At 54.0% G+C, this 22,916-nt stretch overlaps 1 protein-coding gene across 1 annotated transcript in view; it reads right to left on the reverse strand.

Moving 5' to 3' along the window:
- Positions 1 to 22,916, reverse strand: part of esr2a (estrogen receptor 2a) — a 164,207-nt gene that overhangs the window by 57,373 nt on the left and 83,918 nt on the right. The window contains exons 4-5 of the mRNA XM_038821990.1: positions 22,504 to 22,809; positions 21,424 to 21,562 (exon numbers count right to left, since the gene is read on the reverse strand). Of these exons, the coding sequence (XP_038677918.1) occupies positions 21,424 to 21,562; positions 22,504 to 22,809 (445 nt within the window). The remainder of the gene's footprint in view (positions 1 to 21,423; positions 21,563 to 22,503; positions 22,810 to 22,916) is intronic.

The following is a 22,916-nucleotide window of genomic DNA, read 5'->3' on the forward strand; positions in this document are numbered from 1 at the left end:
GGGGGGGGGGGGGGGGGGGGAGGGTGAGGTATTGGGGAGGGGGAGTTATTGGGGTGGGGGGTGAATTATTGGGGAGGGTGGGTTATTGGGGTGGGGGGTGAATTATTGGGGAGGGTGAGTTATTGGGGTGGGGGGTGAATTATTGGGGAGGGTGGGTTATTGGGGAGGGTGGGCTATTGGGGAGGGTGGGCTATTGGGGAGGGTGGGCTATTGGGGAGGGTGGGCTATTGGGGAGGGTGAGTTATTGGGGAGGGGGAGTTATTGGGGAGGGGGAGTTATTGGGGAGGGGGAGTTATTGGGGAGGGTGGGTTATTGGGGAGGGTGAGTTATTAGGGAGGGTGCGTTATTGGGGAGGGTGAGTTATTGGGGAGGGTGAGTTATTGGGGAGGGTGAGTTATTGGGGAGGGTGGGTTATTGGGGAGGGTGGGCTATTGGGGAGGGTGGGTTATTGGGGAGGGTGGATTATTGGGGAGGGTGAGTTATTGGGGAGGGTGAGTTATTGGGGAGGGGGAGTTATTGGGGAGGGGGAGTTATTGGGGAGGGTGGGTTATTGGGGGGGTGGGTTATTGGGGGGGTGGGTTATTGGGGAGGGGGAGTTATTGGGGAGGGTGGGTTATTGGGGAGGGTGGGTTATTGGGGAGGGTGGGTTATTGGGGAGGGGGAGTTATTGGGGAGGGGGAGTTATTGGGGAGGGGGAATTATTGGGGTGGGGGGTGAATTATTGGGGAGGGTGGGTTATTGGGGAGGGTGGGCTATTGGGGAGGGTGAGTTATTGGGGAGGGTGAGTTATTGGGGAGGGGGAGTTATTGGGGAGGGTAAGTTATTGGGGAGGGGGAGTTATTGGGGAGGGGGAGTTATTGGGGGGTGAGTTATTGGGGGGTGAGTTATTGGGGAGGGTGGGTTATTGGGGAGGGTGGGTTATTGGGGAGGGGGGGGTTATTGGGGAGGGGGAGTTATTGGGGAGGGTGGGTTATTGGGGAGGGTGGGTTATTGGGGAGGGGGAGTTATTGGGGAGGATGAGTTATTGGGGAGGGTGGGTTATTGGGGAGGGTGGATTATTGGGGAGGGTGGGTTATTGGGGAGGGTGGGTTATTGGGGAGGGGGAGTTATTGGGGAGGGGGAGTTATTGGGAGGGTGGGTTATTGGGGAGGGGGAGTTATTGGGGAGGGTGGGTTATTGGGGAGGGGGAGTTATTGGGGAGGGGGAATTATTGGGGTGGGGGGTGAATTATTGGGGAGGGTGAGTTATTGGGGAGGGGGAGTTATTGGGGAGGGTAAGTTATTGGGGAGGGGGAGTTATTGGGGAGGGGGAGTTATTGGGGGGTGAGTTATTGGGGGGTAAGTTATTGGGGAGGGTGGGTTATTGGGGAGGGTGGGTTATTGGGGAGGGGGAGTTATTGGGGAGGGGGAGTTATTGGGGAGGGTGGGTTATTGGGGAGGGGGAGTTATTGGGGAGGATGAGTTATTGGGGAGGGTGTGTTATTGGGGAGGGTGGGTTATTGGGGAGGGTGGGTTATTGGGGGGGGTGGGTTATTGGGGAGGGTGGGTTATTGGGGAGGGTGGGTTATTGGGGGGGGTGGGTTATTGGGGAGGGTGGGTTATTGGGGAGGGTGAGTTATTGGAGAGGGTGAGTTATTGGGGAGGGGGAGTTATTGGGGAGGGGGAGTTATTGGGGAGGGTGGATTATTGGGAGGGTGGGTTATTGGGGAGGGTGGGTTATTGGGGAGGGTGTGTTATTGGGGAGGGTGGGTTATTGGGGAGGGTGGGTTATTGGGGAGGGGGAGTTATTGGGGAGGGGGAGTTATTGGGGAGGGTGGGTTATTGGGGAGGGGGAGTTATTGGGGGGGTGGGTTATTGGGGAGGGTGGGTTATTGGGGAGGGTGTGTTATTGGGGAGGGTGGGTTATTGGGGAGGGTGTGTTATTGGGGAGGGTGGGTTATTGGGGGGGTGGGTTATTGGGGAGGGTGGGTTATTGGGGAGGGTGGGTTATTGGGGAGGGTGGGTTATTGGGGAGGGTGGGTTATTGGGGAGGGTGAGGTATTGGGGAAGGCGGGTTATTGGGGAGGGTGTGTTATTGGGGAGGGTGTGTTATTGGGGAGAGTGGGTTATTGGGGAGGGTGGGGTATTTGGGGGGGTGTTATTGGGGAGGGTGAGTGGGTCTGGGGCAGGGAGAGGGTCGGATGGTTTGAGTTAGTTCAGTCCTCAGGTACTTTGAAGATACCCCCCGAGACACCCCCCCAGAGATAGCCCCCCCCCCCCCCCCCCCCCCCCCCTCACCCCGCGATAGCCCCCGTTCGAGTGTATCTGTTCGTTTTCTTTTTGGCAGTAATTATTTTTTTTTTCTATTTGAAGTTATGGAGTTTAAGAATCACTGGGTGGGATTCACTGACATAATCAGCGATCAGGCGGAGAATCCGTTATGATGCTGAAATCACGCCGGTTTGCCGCAGGTTTATAATGCTCCGACCCCTCCAAAACAACGTGATCGCGGCACACGCCACACGCGGTTGGGACGGCCTCAATGCATCGCCTGAAGCTCTCCCCCCCAATGCTCCCCCCCCCCCCCCCCCCCCCCCCGATGGGCTGAGTTCCCGACAGCGTGCGGTCCCAGACGTGTGAGAACCCGGAGTGAAGACTGCGGAACGCGGTCTATCTGGCAGGTCGGATCCACGCACGGCCAGGGTTCCCAGGACGGTGCCCTGGGGGGACGACACCTATACGACCTGTGTTCACAGTGGGCTGGTAACGGTGTGCGCAGCTGCATGGCTGCCTTGCCGGCTGCGGCAATGGTGTTCCGTGTCCGTTCACCCCAACCCCATAGCCCACCTCCTGGCAGCCCCCCCCTACTCCCCCCCGGCCCTGGCAGAAGCCCCCCCCGCCCCCGGCCAGCGGCACAACTGTCAGTAAACTCAGGCGATGTTGGGCACCTTCCGCACCCCCTCTCTCTCCCTCAGCGTCCTCCACGCCGGTTTCACGATTTTTAAAAGCACAAGTGAACCGCGCCGTCGGGAACTCAACCCATCGGAGGCGGAGAATCGCGGAGGCCCCGGAGAAACCGGGTCAGGTCCTTTAATGATATGTAAGCGGTGCCCACTGTACGGCGTTCCGGAACGCATTGACGCCGTTTTCGAGGCGACTGAGAGTTGAGATTTGGCATCAAATGGCACTACCGCGATATTGGCATTGCACGCTATTCTCCGCCCATTCACACTTCCCGTCCTACAGACAGATAGATACAGGCACAGTCAGACACAGACAGACATACACAGGCACAGTCAGACACAGACACACAGACATACAGACAGTCAGGTACAGTCATACACACACACAGACATAGTCAGACACAGACAGACAGACACACATACAGACAGTCAGAGACACACACACAGACACAGACAGTCAGATACAGTCAGACACACATACAGACACAGTCAGACACAGACAGACAGATATACAGACACAGTCAGACACACATACAGACACAGTCAGTCACACACAAAGGCACAGTCTGACACAGACAGAGTCAGGCACACACACAGTCAGACACAGACAGACACACACACACAGTCAGACACAGACACTGTCAGACACACATACAGGCAGCCAGACACAGACACACACACAGTCAGACACAGACAGACACACACACACACATACACAGACAGACACACACACACAGACAGTCAGACATACAGACAAACACACAGGCACAGTCAGACAGACACACACACACACACAGTCAGACACAGACATTGTCAGACACACATACAGGCAGTCAGACACAGACACACACAGTCAGACACACACACACAGACAGTCAGACAGACAGACACACACACACACACAGTCAGACACAGACACACACACACACACAGTCAGACACAGACAGACACACACACACATACACAGACAGACACACACACAGACAGTCAGACAGACAGACACACACACAGGCACAGTCAGACACAGTCACAGAGAGAGAGAGAGACAAACACACAGACAGGCACAGTCAGCCAGCCACACACACAGGCACAGTCAGACACAGACAGACAGACACACATAGGCACAGACAGACACAGTCAGACACACACACACAGGCACAGTCAGACACAGACAGACAGACACACACACAGACACAGACACACAGACAGTCATATACAGTCAGACACACACACAAACACAGTCAGACACAGATAGACACACATACAGACACAGTCAGACACAGACAGACAGATATACAGACACAGTCAGACACACATACAGACACAGTCAGTCACACACAAAGGCACAGTCTGACACAGACAGACACACGCACACAGTCAGACACAGACACTGTCAGACACACATACAGGCAGCCAGACACAGACACACACAGTCAGACACAGACAGACACACACACATACACAGACAGACACACACACACAGACAGTCAGACAGACAGACACACACACAGGCACAGTCAGACAGACAGACACACACAGTCAGACACAGACACTGTCAGACACACATACAGGCAGTCAGACACAGACACCACACACACACAGACAGTCACACACACACACACACACACACACACAGACAGACACACACACACAGACAGTCAGACATACAGACACACACACAGGCACAGTCAGACAGACACACACACACACACAGTCAGACACAGACATTGTCAGACACACATACAGGCAGTCAGACACAGACACACACAGTCAGACACACACACACAGACAGTCAGACAGACAGACACACACACACACAGTCAGACACAGACACACACACACACACAGTCAGACACAGACAGACACACACACACATACACAGACAGACACACACACAGACAGTCAGACAGACAGACACACACACAGGCACAGTCAGACACAGTCACAGAGAGAGAGAGAGACAAACACACAGACAGGCACAGTCAGCCAGCCACACACACAGGCACAGTCAGACACAGACAGACAGACACACATAGGCACAGACAGACACAGTCAGACACACACACACAGGCACAGTCAGACACAGACAGACAGACACACACACAGACACAGACACACAGACAGTCATATACAGTCAGACACACACACAAACACAGTCAGACACAGATAGACACACATACAGACACAGTCAGACACAGACAGACAGATATACAGACACAGTCAGACACATATACAGACACAGTCAGTCACACACAAAGGCACAGTCTGACACAGACAGACACACGCACACAGTCAGACACAGACACTGTCAGACACACATACAGGCAGCCAGACACAGACACACACAGTCAGACACAGACAGACACACACACATACACAGACAGACACACACACACAGACAGTCAGACAGACAGACACACACACAGGCACAGTCAGACAGACAGACACACACAGTCAGACACAGACACTGTCAGACACACATACAGGCAGTCAGACACAGACACCACACACACACAGACAGTCACACACACACACACACAGTCAGACACAGACACTGTCAGACACACATACAGGCAGTCAGACACAGACACACACACACACACACAGTCAGACACAGACAGACACACACACACACATATACAGACAGACACACACACAGACAGTCAGACAGACAGACACACACACAGGCACAGTCAGACACAGTCAGAGAGAGAGAGAGACACACACACACACAGACAGGCACAGTCAGCCAGCCACACACACAGGCACAGTCAGACACAGACAGACAGACACACACAGGCACAGTCAGACACAGACAGACACAGTCAGACACAGACAGACACAGTCAGACACAGTCAAGCATAGACAGACAGACACACACAGACACACACACACAGTCAGACTCAGACATACAGACAGTCAGACACACACACAGACACAGTCAGACAGACACACATACAGACAGAGTCAGACACAGACAGACAGACATACAGACACAGTCAGACACACATACAGACACAGTCAGACACACACACAGACACAGTCAGACACAGACAGAGTCAGGCACACACACAGTGAGACACAGACACAGACAGACACACACACACACACACATACACAGTCAGACAGACACACACACACACAGACAGTCAGACAGACAGACACATACACAGGCACAGTCAAACACAGTCAGAGAGAGAGAGAGAGACACACACACACATGCACAGTCAGACACAGGCACAGTCAGACATACAGATACACACAGGCACAGTCAGACACAGACAGACACACACAGAGGCAGTCTGTCACAGACACACCCACAGAGGCACAGTCAAACATAGTCAGAAACACACAGACACAGTCAGCATACACACAGGCAGTCAGACACACACACAGGCACAGTTAGACACAGTCAGACACATGCAGACAAACACACACACACAAACAGATACAGACAGACACACACAGACAGATAGACACACACACAGTCAGACACAGAGATACATATACACAGACACAGTCAGACACACACAGACACACACACAGACACAGTCAGACACACACACAGACAGTCAGACACAGACAGGCAGACACACACACAGAGACACAGTCAGCATGCACACAGGCACGGTCAGACACACACACAGACACAGTCAGACACATACAGACACACACACAGGCAGACATAGACAGACACACACACACAGGCACAGTCAGCACACACACTAGCACAGTCAGACACAGACAGACACACACACAGGCACAGTCAGATACACACACAGACAGTCAGACACAGACAGACACACACACAGACAGTCATACAGACACACACACAGGCAGAGTCAGACACACACACAGACACAGTCAGACACAGGCACAAAAACACAGTCAGACAGACACACACAGGCACAGTCAGACACAGACAGACACACACATACACACAGTCAGACACAGACAGACAGTCAGACACAGAGGCACAGTCAGACACAGACACACACACAGACACAGTCAGACAAACAGGCACACACACAGACACACACACAGGCACAGTCAGACACAGACAGACACACACATACACACAGACAGATGCAGACAGACATACACACAGACAGACACAGTCAGACACAGACACAAACAGAGGCACAGTCAGACATAGACACACACACACAGACACAGTCAGACACAGACAGACACACGCACAGGCACAGTCAGACACAGACAGACAGACACACATACACACACAGTCACAGTCAGACACATACACACACACACAGGCACAGTTAGACACAGATAGACACACACACACAGGCACAGTCAGACACACACACAGGCACAGTCAGATCAGACAGACACACACACAGGCACAGTCAGACACACACACTCACAGACAGTTAGACAGACAGACACACACACAGGCACAGTCAGACACAGACAGACACAGTCAGACACAGACAGACACACACAGGCACAGTCAGACACAGGCAGTCAGACATCCACACAGGCAGTCAGACACAGACAGACACAGAGGCACAGTCAGACACAGACAGACACACACACAATCAGATAGACATACACTCGCAGACACAGTCAGACACAGACAGACAAACACACACACACAGAGTCAGATACAAACAGACACACACAGACAGTAGACACACACACAGACACAGATAGATACACATACACAGACACAGTCAGACAGACAAACACAGAGACAGTTAGCATACACACATGCACGGTCAGACACACGCACAGGCACAGTTAGACACAGACAGATAGACACACACACAGACACTGTCAGACACACACACAGAGACAAGTCAGACACAGACAGACATAAGCACAGGCACAGTCAAACACAGACAGAGAGACACACACACACACATACATAGTCAGACACAGACACAGCCAGACGCAGACAGACACACAGATAGATACACACACATGTACAGATAGACAGACACAGTCAGACACACACAGAGTCAGACACCCACCCACACATACACACACAGTCAGGCAGACAGACACAGATACAGTCAGACAGTGAGGCACAGAAACACACACATACATAGACAGACAGATGCAGACAGCACACAGACAGAAATGCACATTCAGAAACAGACAGACATAGACAGCACACGGACAGACACAGTCACGTACACACACACACACTCAAACACACATGCACACAGACAGCACACAGACACACACACAGGCAGCCACATTCTCTCTCTCTCCTTCTGGATGCCAAGGCTAATGGTCAGACTTTATTCATTCGAGACTTGCACATATTCCTGAAGCCTGCACTCCATAATAATTCTCAAGTCCATTACAGCTGAAACTAACACATTCTCCCCAACACATCCACTCTCTCCACTAATGCTAAAACCCTACAATTTGATGTCATTTCAGAGCACTTTCTGAGCAATTTTGATTCACAATCCAAATAATCACATCCACACTTTGTTAAGGTCACAGGTTTGAAGAATTTAAAATGTGAAAAATCTTCATTCTGTCTTTTTTCGCTCTGATTTTCAATGTATCTGGACCATCACCCCTCACTCGTAAGGTCGGTATTCCCGAGGTTTCATCAGCAATCTTGTTTCTTCATCATCCCTCACTCTATTCTTCAATCTGTCTTCCTCTATCTCTTCCCAGCCCCTGCTTCCTCATCTGTATTGTCAGAATATAGGAAGAGGAGACCATTCTGCCCCTCGAGCCTATTCTGCCATAATGGCTGATTCTGACCAAACTCCACGTCCCTTCGTTTCTTTGGATAATAAAAATCTATCAATCTCAGGTTTAATAATTGATCTAGCTTCGATTGCCATTTGTGAAGTGAGTTCCAAAAGGCTCCTGCCATTTCTGTGGTACAAACCTTTACTAATCTCACTCACTGAAATATCTGCCTCTAATTTTTGTCCCCTTCCCAGATTCCCCCATCAGCGGGAATAACAGAGAAACGTACAGCACAGTGTTGTGCAATGTACTCTGGGATAACACAGGCTGCAACTCGATGCAGCTTTGACCAAAAGATACTCCAGACTTTGAAGTAAGTTCAATGTGATTTATTGAACCATTAGCACAGTTCTCTAGGAGTTCGACTCTCCTGCTAATCTTGCTATAGTAACTCAGTCTAACTAACCAGTCTGCTCTAAGCCACGTGGTGGGTGTGATGCTTCTGATCTGCCCCTGTCCTACTCTCTAAGTGTCGCCTGTGGAAAGAGACAGAGCATGTGTGCCCTGTCCTTATATATGGGTTGTGTAATGCCCCCTTGTGGTAGTGTCACCTCTGGGTGTCTTGACTGCCCATTGGTCGTGTCCTATTCTATGTGTTCATTAGCTGTATGTCTGCATGCCATGACGTCTCTGGTGCTCCCTCTAGTGGTTACTTAGTCGTAGTGTATTTACATTAACCCCTTGTGTATTTACACTGATGCATATCACCACACATAGGAACAACCCTTCGGCCCTCCAAGCCTGTGCCGGTCATTATTCCCAAACTAAAAACAAAAACCTTCTGCCCAGGTCCGTATCCCTCTATTTCCTCCCTATTCATGTATCCATCCAGAAGCCTCTTAAATGTTGCTAATGTGCTGCTTCCACCACATCCTCTGGCAAAGCGTTCCAGGCACCCACCACTCTCTGTGAAAAACCTACCCTGCATATCTCCCTTAAACTTTCCCCCTCTCACCTTGAACCTGTGCTCCCTGTGTAATTGACACTTCCACCCTTGGAAAAAGCCTCTGACTATCCACCCTGTCTGTGCCTCATAATTTTGTCGACCTCTATCAGGCCTCCCCTCAACCTCCGTTTTTCTAGTGAAAACAATCCAAGTTTATTCAACCTCTCCTCATAGTCAACACCCTCGAAACCAAGCAACATCCTGGTAAACCTTCTCTGCACCCTCTCCAAAGCTTCCGCATCCTTCTGATAATGTGGTGACCAGAACTGCACGCAGTACTCCCAATGAGGCCTAACCAAGGTTTTCTATAGCTGCAACATGATTTCCCAACTCCTGTACTCGATGCTCCAGCTGATGAATAGGCCTCTCTCTATTTACCCTCTCTGAACCTTTCATATCTTGAAAATCTTTAATCAAATCACCCCATAACTGTTCAAATTCCAGAGAATACAACGTTTATGTAACCATTATTTGTAATTTAAGCCAGCTATCATTCTGAGATGGGGTCCAACCCAGGCTTTTGTACAACTGAAACAAGACTTCTCCCCCCTTATATCCTCGGCTATAAAGTCCAGACTGTCAGTATTCGTTGAGGTTATTTTCTGTATCGCTGTGTCAGCGAAGTATCATCACCAGGAAAGACATCCATTCCGATTCCAGCTGCCTCTCCCGTTTCAGAAGTGACATAGTGGTTAGCACGGCTGCCTCACAGTGCCAGGGACCCGGGTTAACACTGCTGCCTCACAGTGCCAGGAACCCGGGTTAACACTGCTGTCTCACAGCGCCAGGGACCCGGGTTAGCACTCCTGTCTCACAGTGCCAGGGACCCGGGTTTAACACTGCTGTCTCACAGTGCCAGGGACCCGGGTTAACACTGCTGTCTCACAGTGCCAGGGACCCGGGTTAACACTGCTGCCTCACAGCGCCAGGGACCCGGGTTAACACTGCTGTCTCACAGTGCCAGGGACCCGGGTTGACACTGCTGCCTCACAGTGCCAGGGAACCGGGTTAACACTGCTGTCTCACAGTGCCAGGAATCCGGATTAACACTCCTGTCTCACAGAGCCAGGGACCCGGGTTAACACTGCTGTCTCACAGTGCCAGGGACCCGGGTTAGCACTGCTGCCTCACAGCGCCAGGGACCCGGGTTAACGCTGCTGTCTCACAGTGCCAGGGACCCGGGTTAACACTGCTGTCTCACAGTGCCAGGGACCCGGGTTAGCACTGCTGTCTCACAGTGCCAGGGACCCGGGTTAGCACTGCTGTCTCACAGCGCCAGGGACCCGGGTTAGCACTGCTGTCTCCAGTGCCAGGGACCCGGGTTAACACTGCTGTCTCACAGTGCCAGGGACCCGGGTTAGCACTGCTGTCTCACAGCGCCAGGGACCCGGGTTAACACTGCTGTCTCACTGTGCCAGGGACCCGGGATAGCACTGCTGCCTCACAGTGCCAGGGACCCGGGTTAACACTGCTGTCTCACAGAGCCAGGGACCCGGGTTAACACTGCTGTCTCACAGAGCCAGGGACCCGGGTTAACACTGCTGTCTCACAGTGCCAGGGACCCGGGTTAACACTGCTGTCTCACAATGCCAGGGACCCGGGTTAACACTGCTGCCTCACAGTGCCAGGGACCGGGTTAACACTGCTGTCTCACAGTGCCAGGGACCCGGGTTAACACTGCTGTCTCACAGTGCCAGGGACCCGGGTTAACACTGCTGTCTCACAGTGCCAGGGACCCGGGTTAACACTGCTGTCTCACAGTGCCAGGGACGCGGATTAACACTGCTGCCTCACAGTGCCAGGGACCCGGGTTAACACTGCTGTCTCACAGTGCCAGGGACCCGGGTTAACACTGCTGTCTCACAGTGCCAGGGACCCGGGTTAACACTGCTGTCTCACAGTGCCAGGGACCCGGGTTAACACTGCTGCCTCACAGTGCCAGGGACCCGGGTTAGCACTGCTGCCTCACAGTGCCAGAGACCCGGGTTAACACTGCTGTCTCACAGTGCCAGGGGCCTGGGTTAACACTGCTGTCTCACAGTGCCAGCGACCCGGGTTAACACTGCTGCCTCACAGTGCCAGGGGCCCGGGTTAACACTGCTGTCTCACAGTGCCAGGGGCCTGGGTTAACACTGCTGTCTCACAGCGCCAGGGACCCGGGTTAACACTGCTGCCTCACAAAGCCAGGGACCCGGGTTAACACTGCTGTCGCACAGTGCCAGGGACATGGGTTAGCACTGCTGCCTCACAGTGCCAGGGACCTGGGTTAACACTGTTGTCTCACAGTGCCATGGACACGGGTTAGCACTGCTGTCTCACACTGCCAGGGACCCGGGTTAACACTGCTGTCTCGCACTGCCAGGGACCCGGGTTAACACTGCTGTCTCACAGCGCCAGGGACCCGGGTTAACACTGCTGCCTCACAAAGCCAGGGACCCGGGTTAACACTGCTGTCTCACAGTGCCAGGGACATGGGTTAGCACTGCTGCCTCACAGTGCCAGGGACCTGGGTTAACACTGCTGTCTCACAGTGCCATGGACCCGGGTTAGCACTGCTGTCTCACACTGCCAGGGACCCGGGTTAACACTGCTGTCTCACAGTGCCAGGGACCCGGGTTAACACTGCTGTCTCACAGAGCCAGGGACCCGGGTTAGCACTGCTGTCTCACAGTGTCAGGGACCCGGGTTAGCACTGCTGTCTCACAGTGTCAGGGACCCGGGTTAACACTGCTGTCTCACAGCGCCAGGGACCCGGGTTAACACTGCTGTCTCACAGTGCCAGGGACCCGGGTTAACACTGCTGCCTCACAGTGCCAGGGGCCCGTGTTAACACTGCTGTCTCACAGTGTCAGGGACCCGGGTTAACACTGCTGTCTCACAGTGCCAGGGACCCGGGTTAACACTGCTGTCTCACAGAGCCAGGGTGCCAGGGTTAACACTGCTGTCTCACAGAGCCAGGGTGCCAGGGTTAACACTGCTGTCTGATAGTGCCAGGGGGTTGGGAATGGGGATGGAATTGGAGGGTCCAGGACAAGCCTGGCAGTGCCCCTAGCAGCCTGGCAGTGCCCCTAGCAGTCTGGCAGTGCAACAGCAGCCTGGCAGTGCCCCCAGCAGCCTGGCAGTGCCCCGAGCAGCCTGGCAGTGCCCCAAGCAGCCTGGCAGTGCCCCCAGCAGCCTGGCAGTGCCCCGAGCAGCCTGGCAGTGCCCCAGCAGCCTGGCAGTGCCCCAGCAGCCTGGCAGTGCCCCGAGCAGCCTGGCAGTGCCCCAGCAGCCTGGCAGTGCCCCGAGCAGCCTGGCAGTGCCCCCAGCAGCCTGGCAGTGCCCCAGCAGCCTGGCAGTGCCCCGAGCAGCCTGGCAGTGCCCCAGCAGCCTGGCAGTGCCCCCAGCAGCCTGGCAGTGCCCCGAGCAGCCTGGCAGTGCCTCGAGCAGCCTGGCAGTGCCCCAAGCAGCCTGGCAGTGCCCCAAGCAGCCTGGCAGTGCCCTGAGCAGCCTGGCAGTGCCCCGAGCAGCCTGGCAGTGCCCATAGCAGCCTGGCAGTGCCCCAGCAGACTGGCAGTGCCCCAAGCAGCCTGGCAGTGCCCATAGCAGCGTGGCAGTGCCCATAGCAGTGTGGCAGTGCCCTGAGCAGCCTGGCAGTGCCCAGCAGCCTGGCAGTGCCCTGAGCAGCCTGGCAGTGCCCCTAGCAGCCTGGCAGTGCCCCAGCAGCCTGGCAGTGCCCCAGAAGCCTGGCAGTGCCCCCAGCAGTCTGGCAGTGCCCCGAGCAGCCTGGCAGTGCCCCGAGCAGCCTGGCAGTACCCCAGCAGCCTGGCAGTGCCCCAGCAGCCTGGCAGTGCCCCAGCAGCCTGGCAGTGCCCCAAGCAGCCTGGCAGTGCCCCTAGCAGCCTGGCAGTGCCCCGAGCAGCCTGGCAGTGCCCATAGCAGCGTGGCAGTGCCCCGAACAGCCTGGCAGTGCCCCGAGCAGCCTGGCAGTGCCCCAGCAGCCTGGCAGTGGCCCGAGCAGCCTGGCAGTGCCCTGAGCAGCCTGGCAGTGCCCAAAGCAGCGTGGCAGTGCCCCGAGCAGCCTGGCAGTGCCCCGAGCAGCCTGGCAGTGCCCCAGCAGCCTGGCAGTGCCCCAGCAGCCTGGCAGTGCCCTGAGCAGCCTGGCAGTGCCCCGAGCAGCCTGGCAGTGCCCCAGCAGCCTGGCAGTGCCCCAAGCAGCCTGGCAGTGCCCCAAGCAGCCTGGCAGTGCCCCAGCAGTCTGGCAGTGCCCCCAGCAGCCTGGCAGTGCCCTGAGCAGCCTGGCAGTGCCCCGAGCAGCCTGGCAGTGCCCCGAGCAGCCTGGCAGTGCCCTGAGCAGCCTGGCAGTGCCCCAAGCAGCCTGGCAGTGCCCTGAGCAGCCTGGCAGTGCCCTGAGCAGCCTGCCAGTGCCCCGAGCAGCCTATCGGTGCCACCTGGGCACCCTGGCAGTGCCCCAGCAGCCTGGCAGTGCCCCCAGTAGCCTGACAGTGCCCCGAGCAGCCTGGCAGTGTCAGAATGGGCCCTGGATGGCACTGCCAGAGTGCCAGGCTGTCAGTGGCCAAGGTACCCGGGTGGCATCAGCAGTGCCAGGGTGTCACCCTGCCCACAGGCCACCCTGCCCAGAGGTCTCTGATCGCCTGGAGACCCGCCTAAGTGCTGTTCGTCTTGGTTCCCATCCGTAGGGACCAGTGCTAGCTGGCGCCTGGCTCTCCTCAGTCAGGCCAGTAATACCCAGGTGCCGGTTAGATTCAGCGCGGGCACGGTCAAGTGAGCTCACTCCACTGTGCATGTCTGTATCCCGCTCATTGTGGTCCCAACATCTCGCACGATCGTGTTAGATCCCGCGGGGTATAACGACCGTCGGGAATCCTGGAAGAGGCTTCTCGCGGGATCTATTGGCCACGTCCCATCCCGATTCCGGCAGGATTCGGCCGGTAGATCGGGCCTACACAGTGGGCCATCAGGGGCAGGTAGAGGACAGAGCGGCGCGGAAAACTCCTCGTACATTTACCACGTAGACTGGCGTACTGAGATTCTCGAGGAAGATTCACACTGAGAGCAACTTGAGACTGACAGATTACCACATCTGACACGGACAAGAGTTTCAAACTCTCGACGTTAAAAGGATTTGATTAAATTCAGATGGCGTCTAGCTCAACATGCCAGGTGCAGTTGCCAACGGCCCTGTAAGTGATAAAAAATCAATTATTTGAGTTTCTAACCATAGCTGTTTAAATTTAACTGTCTATTTTTAAATTATGATGTTACATTTCATTTTATTTTCCCTTCTTCACTGTGCCATTTTATTCCCACCAATGCCTCGGGTATCTCCCTCTCTTGGGCCTAAGGATTGAAAATGGCCACCAATCATCCTCCTTCCCCATTGGATTCTACCCCTTTGGGGCTGTTCACACCCGGCCCTGAGGGGTATAGAACATAGAACACTACAGCACAGAACAGGCCCTTCGGCCCTCGATGTTGTGCCGAGCAATGATCACCCTACTCAAACCCACGTAACATAGAACATAGAACAGTACAGCACAGAACAGGCCCTTCGGCCCTCAATGTTGTGCCGAGCCATGATCACCCTACTCAAACCCACATATCCACCCTATACCCGTAACCCAACAACCCCCCCTTTACCTTACTTTTATTAGGACACTACGGGCAATTTAGCATGGCCAATCCACCTAACCCGCACATCTTTGGACTGTGGGAGGAAACCGGAGCACCCGGAGGAAACCCACGCACACAGGGGGAGGACGTGCAGACTCCACACAGACAGTGACCCAGCCGGGAATCGAACCTGGGACCCTGGAGCTGTGAAGCATTGATGCTAACCACCATGCTACCGTGAGGTATGTGGAGAGAGAATCGCTCGCCTCCACATATCAGAGTCAAAAGGCCTTCCCTCATGTACAAGTGTGAAGCAGGTCAACCTATCACCATGGAAACGGGCCTATACCACTGGCCTCCTAGAAATATATACCTCCAAGATGTACAAAATTAGAAATGACTGTTGACAGCGAGAATGGGGAAGCACAGGGCCCCGGAGGGTGGTGGAGGAGCTTTCAGTCCTGTGTGTCGTTACATACTGGTGTTGACTTGCTAAAAGTCTCGAATGATCCTGACAGGCAATAAGTTACAGAAACGTTAATGAAACAGCTTGTTCGTTCATCAACCGACCCCAGACCAGCAGATAGAACCCTTTACGCCCAACCCTTCGTTACTGAGTTTGACTAATTAAGATGGTTTTGCTTCCCCTTCTCACCCAATCAGGGTCCCAAGTCGAACAGGAATTTCAGGCCCCGGAGTCAGGTAGAGACTTTATTGATTTTGAAATGGACCAACTGTTCTTTTGGCGTCAAAATGAAAACCGGATTTTGTTTTGGCCCCGTCCAACTTTCGGATGTATGTACCCTGCAATAAATGCTGGGTTTATAAAGTGTAAAGGAAGTCTGAAAACCTCAGAAGAGATGGAGAAGGACAGAGACACAGAGAGAGACAGAGAGAGACAGACATTGTAGAGAGAGGGAGAGAGAGAGTGAGAGACAGAGAGAAAGAGAGAGAGAGAGACAGAGAGAGAGAGAGAGAGAGACAGACACAGTCAGTGAGCGAGAGAGAGAGACAGTGAGAGGGAGAGATAGAGACAGAGAGAGACAGACACAGTCAGTGAGCGAGAGAGAGAGACAGTGAGAGGGAGAGATAGAGACAGAGAGAAAAAGAGAGAGACAGAGAGAGAGACAGACACAGCAGAGAGAGAGAGAGACAGAGAGAGAGAGAGACAAAGCAGTGAGAGAGAGAGAGACAGAGAGAGGGAGAGATAGAGACAGAGAGAAAGAGAGAGACAGACACAGCAGTGAGAGAGAGAGAGACAGAGAGAGGGAGAGATAGAGACAGAGAGAAAGAGAGAGACAGACACAGCAGTGAGAAAGAGAGAGAGACAGAGAGAGAGACAGACAGTCAGTGAGAGAGAGAGAGAGACAGAGAGAGACAGACACAGCAGAGAGAGAGAGAGAGAGACAGAGAGAGAGACAGACACAGACAGTGAGAGAGAGAGAGAGACAGAGAGAGACAGACACAGCAGTGAGAAAGAGAGAGAGACAGAGAGAGAGACAGACACAGCAGTGAGAAAGAGAGACAGAGAGAGAGACAGACACAGTCAGTGAGAGAGAGAGACAGAGAGAGACAGACACAGCAGAGAGAGAGACAGAGAGAGAGACAGACACAGTCAGTGAGAGAGAGAGACAGAGAGAGACAGACACAGTCAGTGAGAGCGAGAGAGAGAGAGAGAAATGGACACATGTCAGTGAGAGAGAGAGAGAGAGAGAGACAGACCCAGTCAGTGAGAGAGACAGAGAGAGACAGACACAGTCAGTGAGAGAGACAGAGAGAGAGACAGACACAGTCAGTGAGAGAGAGAGACAGAGAGAGACAGACACAGCAGAGAGAGAGACAGAGAGAGAGACAGACACAGTCAGTGAGAGAGAGAGACAGAGAGAGACAGACACAGTCAGTGAGAGAGACAGAGAGAGACAGAGAGAGACAGACACAGCAGAGAGAGAGAGAGACAGACAGGCACAATCAGTGAGAGAGAGAGGGCGGGATTATCCCAGCCCCACGGCGGGCCGGAGAATCCCCGTAACCGTGCCACACTGCCCCGGAGCCGGTCGGGGGCTGGTTTATGCGGCCGGACGGCCGATTCTCCTGCCCGGATGGGCCAAGCGGCCACTCTAGAAAGGCAGAATCCCGCCGGCTCTGTCCACACTTGGTCGCAGCCGGCGGGAACTCTGTGCACAGGGTCGGGGGGCAGCCTGTGGGGTGGGGAGAGGGGTTCCGACCCCAGGGGGGGGGGGCTCCGATGTGGCCTGGCCCGCGATCGGGGCCCACCGATCGGCGGGTTCGGCCTTTGTGGCTGGGGACCTCCTTTCCTACACGCCGGCCCCTGTAGCCCTGCGCCGTGTTGCATCGGGGCCGCGTGTTGAAGGAGGTCACTGTGCACGCACACGTTAGTGCTGGCGCCCCTGCGCGGATCCCGCGGCGCACAGTTCGTGCCGGGATCGGCCGCTGGAGCAGCGTGAACCACTCCAGCGCCGTGCTGGCCCCCTGTAGGGGCCAGAATTAGTCCTGGCAGCGGCCCGTTCACACGGCGATTACGATGGCGTGGACACTCTGCTGCGCGATTAGAGAATCCCGCCCAGGATGCTTTCGAGTCCCTCCAGGACCTTGTCCCTCCCAATCTCTGTAATCTCCACCAACCCCACGCCGGTCCGTGATCTCTGCGCTGCTCCAATCCCAGCCTCTTGAACAGCACCAATTTTCATTCACTCCACCATTGGCAGCCGTGTCTTCAGCTGCCTGAGCTCCAACTCTGGAATTCCCTCTCCAAACCTCTCTACCCTCTGGGTGCCCTGTCCTAATACCTCCTGGTGTGGCTTGGAGCCTGTTTGATAATGTTCCTGGGCACTGCCTTGGCATGTTTCATTACAGTAAAGGAGCTCAATATATGTTGTACTTGTTGATTTGAGTTCTGTGGTAAACCACTGTATTGTGTTGTATGGTTCCATGCCTGGGCTTGTCCCTGTTGGCTCCGCCTGTGGCTCCTCCCCTCGGGCTCAGTATAAAGGTGGCTGGTCTCTGCCATGACCCACTTCGGGATCAGAGGCCAGGAGGCTTTCTGTTTAATGTATTAAAGCTTCAGTTACGTTCACCGCTCGTCATGTGTTCATTGATGGCATATCAAGCTCCTCCAATTTAGGTCGTTTCCATGGAGTTACCCTTTGACCAGTCACAGCTGCTGTTGACCTTTGATCTCTTGCTGGCTGATATTGATTCTTGCTCTCACGGGGAGTTTACATAGATGGGCTTGTTTTCTAATTCTCTCAGGTCTCTCGTTTGTCGAGTGCAGCGTTTCATTAACTTGACATCTGAGCCCACTTCACCCTGAGTGTGAGCGACTCTTTAACACTCAGGTCAGACACACAACAGTCTCACAGCTCACTGACAGCGAGCTGGACTGAACTCAACTAAAATATCCGTTCAATTGACTGAAAACAACTCAGCTTTAATTCATAGCCAGGGCAATTTAATCTCCCATCATCTCCCGCCCCCATTCTGACAGGGTACACAAGAGGAGGAGGAACCCGGAACAAGTCACAAAACGTTCAGAGCACTGCAAATCAATTGAAAAGTAGGAATGAGATTGGTAGGGTTTTAGTTGATGAAGAGTAACAAGAAATAATAAGGAAAACATCAGAAATATGGAGAGAACGAGATTATTCAGCCTCTCGAACCTGCTCTGCCATTGAACAAGATCATGGATCATCTTCCCACTCTATCTGGTTATAGATTCACTCTGTCAAACACACACAATGTCCCTGAGTAGCTGTGGGCGCCAATTGACAACTAACCAGATTTTCACAGTATGAGGACATTGAGGAGAAGCCAAGGGGGGAACATTGGTTCGCGTCGCCCTGTCACAGGCCCGGATACCCCAGGCGGACCAGATTAAAGGTCAGGCCTGAGGAACTCGCTGGGCCCTGTGTCTCTGAGTGGACAGAGCTGCGGCCCCTGCCTCTGGAGATGTAAACAGCAGTAATGGCACATGGCCCACGTAATCAGACATCAGAGTAAACTGGCAGGACAACCGGACAAATATGCACCATCTCTGCGATATCGAGAATCAGGACCCACCTGCGGGTTCAAATTGCAGAAGAGTGATCACCGAATTTACGATCACACTTCCACCCCCGTACTAAGGAGGTGCTGCACTGTCAGAGGGTCAGTACTGAGGGAGTGCCGCACTGTCAGAGTGTCAGTACTGAGGGAGTGCTGCACTGTCAGATGGTCAGTACTGAGGGAGTGCTGCACTGTCAGAGGGTCAGTACTGAGGGAGTGCTGCACTGTCAGAGGGTCAGCACTGAGGGAGTGCCGCACTGTCAGAGGGTCAGTACTGAGGGACTGCCGCACTGTCAGAGGGTCGGTACTGAGGGAGTGCTGCACTGTCAGAGGGTCAGTACTGAGGGAGTGCTGCACTGTCAGAGCGTAAGTACTGAGGGAGTGCTGCACTGTCAGAGGGTCGGTACTGAGGGAGTGCTGCACTGTCAGAGGGTCAGTACTGAGGATGTGCTGCACTGTCAGAGGGTCAGTACTGAGGGAGTGCTGCACTGTCAGAGGGTCAGTACTGAGGGAAGTGCTGCACTGTCAGAGGTCAGTAGTGTGGAGAGCTGCACTGTCAGAGGGTCAGTACTGAGGGAGTGCCGCACTGTCAGAGGGTCAGTACTGAGGAGGTGCTGCACTGTCAGAGGGTCAGTCCTGAGGGAGTGCTGCACTGTCAGAGGGTCAGTACTGATGAAGTGCTGCACTGTCAGAGGGTCAGTACTGAGGGAGTGCCGCACTGTCAGAGGGTCAGTACTGAGGGAGTGCTGCACAGTCAGAGGGTCAGTACTGAGGGAGTGCTGCACAGTCAGAGGGTCAGTACTGAGGAATGCTGCACTGTCAGAGGGTCAGTACTGAGAGAGTGCCGCACTGTCAGAGGGTCAGTACTGAGGGAGTGCCGCACTGTCAGAGGGTCAGTACTGAGGGAGTGCTGCACTGTCAGAGGGTCAGTACTGAGGGAGTGCCGCACTGTCAGAGGGTCAGTACTGAGGGAGTGCCGCACTGTCAGAGGGTCAGTACTGAGGGAGTGCCGCACTTTCAGAGGGTCAGTACTGAGGGAGTGCTGCACTGTCAGAGGGTCAGTACTGAGGGAGTGCCGCACTGTCAGAGGGTCAGTACTGAGGGAGTGCTGCACTGTCAGAGGGTCAGTACTGAGGGAGTGCTGCACAGTCAGAGGGTCAGTACTGAGGGAGTGCTGCACTGTCAGAGGGTCAGTACTGAGGGAGTGCTGCACAGTCAGAGGGTCAGTACTGAGGGAATGCTGCACTGTCAGAGGGTCAGTACTGAGAGAGTGCCGCACTGTCAGAGGGTCAGTACTGAGGGAGTGCTGCACTGTCAGAGGGTCAGTACTGAGGGAGTGCTGCACTGTCAGAGGGTCAGTACTGAGGGAGTGCCGCACTGTCAGAGGGTCAGTACTGAGGGAGTGCCGCACTGTCAGAGGGTCAGTACTGAGGGAGTGCCGCACTGTCAGAGGGTCAGTACTGAGGGAGTGCTGCACTGTCAGAGGGTCAGTACTGAGGGAGTGCCGCACTGTCAGAGGGTCAGTACTGAGGGAGTGCTGCACTGTCAGAGGGTCAGTACTGAGGGAGTGCTGCACTGTCAGAGGGTCAGTACTGAGGGAGTGCTGCATTGTCGGACTTTTTGTTCAATTGAGGTCCTGTCTACCACATCTGGTGGGTGTATCGATCCTGTCCCATTGATATTGATGTCGACTGAGGGATCTCATTCAGGGGATTTAGTCAATATTTTCGTGCTCCACAGATTAATATTTTTTTGAAATTCATTTGCGGACTGTGGGCGTGGCTGTTGAGTTCTGTTATTGAAGCGTTGCAGTCCCTGCAGGTTAGATTCCTGAGTCTGGTATCTTGCTCGGCCACACTGCCACGTCCCTGAGATTGCAGCAGTGTCTGGATTGGCAATGAGGCAACGGAATTCAGACGTCCTTTTCTTACATTTTTGCAAATTGTTCTCTGGGCTCTCAATCTCAAACTACCTGCAGAGGTTTGTCTACCTGCAAAGTGATTGGCTGAGACGGGTACACTCACCCTGACACAGATTCAGACCAAAATGTTCCCCAAGCAGAGGTCAGCACAGCAGACACACGGAGAACACGAGGGCAGAAGCAAATGACATTCCCACTCACCTGTCCAGAATGAGGTCCGGGGCAAAGAGCAGCTTCCCAGGATATTCAATCGATCTCCACATCAAACCCACCATTAACACCTCCAACCAGCAACACTCCAGGAGCTGCACCTGCTCATGGAGATCGAGTTCAAGAAAACCTGCCAAAGTTAACACAGCATCAGACATTCAATCCATCACTCTGACAGGTGGATACAACGGGAACACAGGGTTAGATACAGAGTAAATCTCCCCCTACACTGTCCCCAGCAAACACTCCCAGGACAGGTACAGCACAGGGTTAGATACAGAGTAAAGCTCTCTCTACATTGACCCCATCAAACACTCCCAGGCAGGTACAGCACGGGGTTAGATACAGAGTAAAGCTCCCTCTACACTGTCCCCATCAAACACTCCCAGGACAGGTACAGCACGGGGTTAGATACAGAGTAAAGCTCCCTCTGCACTGTCCCCATCAAACACCCCCAGGACAGGTACAGCACGGGGTTAGATACAGAGTAAAGCTCCCTTTACACTGTCACCATCAAACACTCCCAGGACAGGTACAGCACGGGGTTAGATACAGAGTAAAGCTCCCTCTACACTGTCCCCATCAAACACTCCCAGGACAGGTACAGCACGGGGTTAGATACAGAGTAAAGCTCCCTCTACACTGTCCCCATCAAACACTCCCAGGACAGGTACAGCACGGGGTTAGATACAGAGTAAAGCTCCCTTTACACTGTCACCATCAAACACCCGCAGGACAGGTACAGCACGGAGTTAGATACAGAGTAAAACTCCCTCTACACTGTCACCATCAAACACTCCCAGGACAAGTTCAGCACGGTGTTAGATACAGAGTAAAGCTCCCTCTACACTGTCCCCATCAAACACTCCCAGGACAGGTACAGCACGGGGTTAGATACAGAGTAAAGCTCCCTCTACACTGTCCCCATCAAACACTCCCAGGACAGGTACAGCACGGGGTTAGATACAGAGTAAAGCTCCCTCTGCAATGGCTCAACAGCATGTTTGAGCTCCACCTCAGAAGGTCACCAGTGTGAAGCTGCATTTAAGAATTATGAGGGTGAACGTTTACCTGGAACTTTCTTGGCCCAGGCGATCATGTGAACGAGTTCCCTGTCGGCCAGGTTGGTCAGCGACATCATCATGGAGGCCTCCGTGTAGGGTTTGTTTGGGTGTTTTAACGAGTACACATTGGGCGGTTCGGCCTCCAGCAGGGAGCTGAGTAGCTTCTCTGGAGCCAGCTGGCTCAGGCAGGTGTCGCTGATGTTGGTGAGCTCACTTTCCATCATCCTCTTCCCTCGGTTACCGTGCTGGGCGTGAGGGCTGGACAGGCGGTTCTGTCGTGTCAAACGGTAGCTACAGCGATCCCTCCGCGTGTCTGCCATGAGGGAGAGAGAGAGAGGTAGGAGACACTTTAGGAACATATGTGAATGTGTTTATCGTACCTCACACAGGCCGTCTTTTTCCCTTTGATCCCTGGCCCCA

Source organism: Scyliorhinus canicula, chromosome 2 (genome assembly GCF_902713615.1).
Source record: "Scyliorhinus canicula chromosome 2, sScyCan1.1, whole genome shotgun sequence".
Taxonomy (NCBI): Eukaryota; Metazoa; Chordata; class Chondrichthyes; order Carcharhiniformes; family Scyliorhinidae; genus Scyliorhinus; species Scyliorhinus canicula.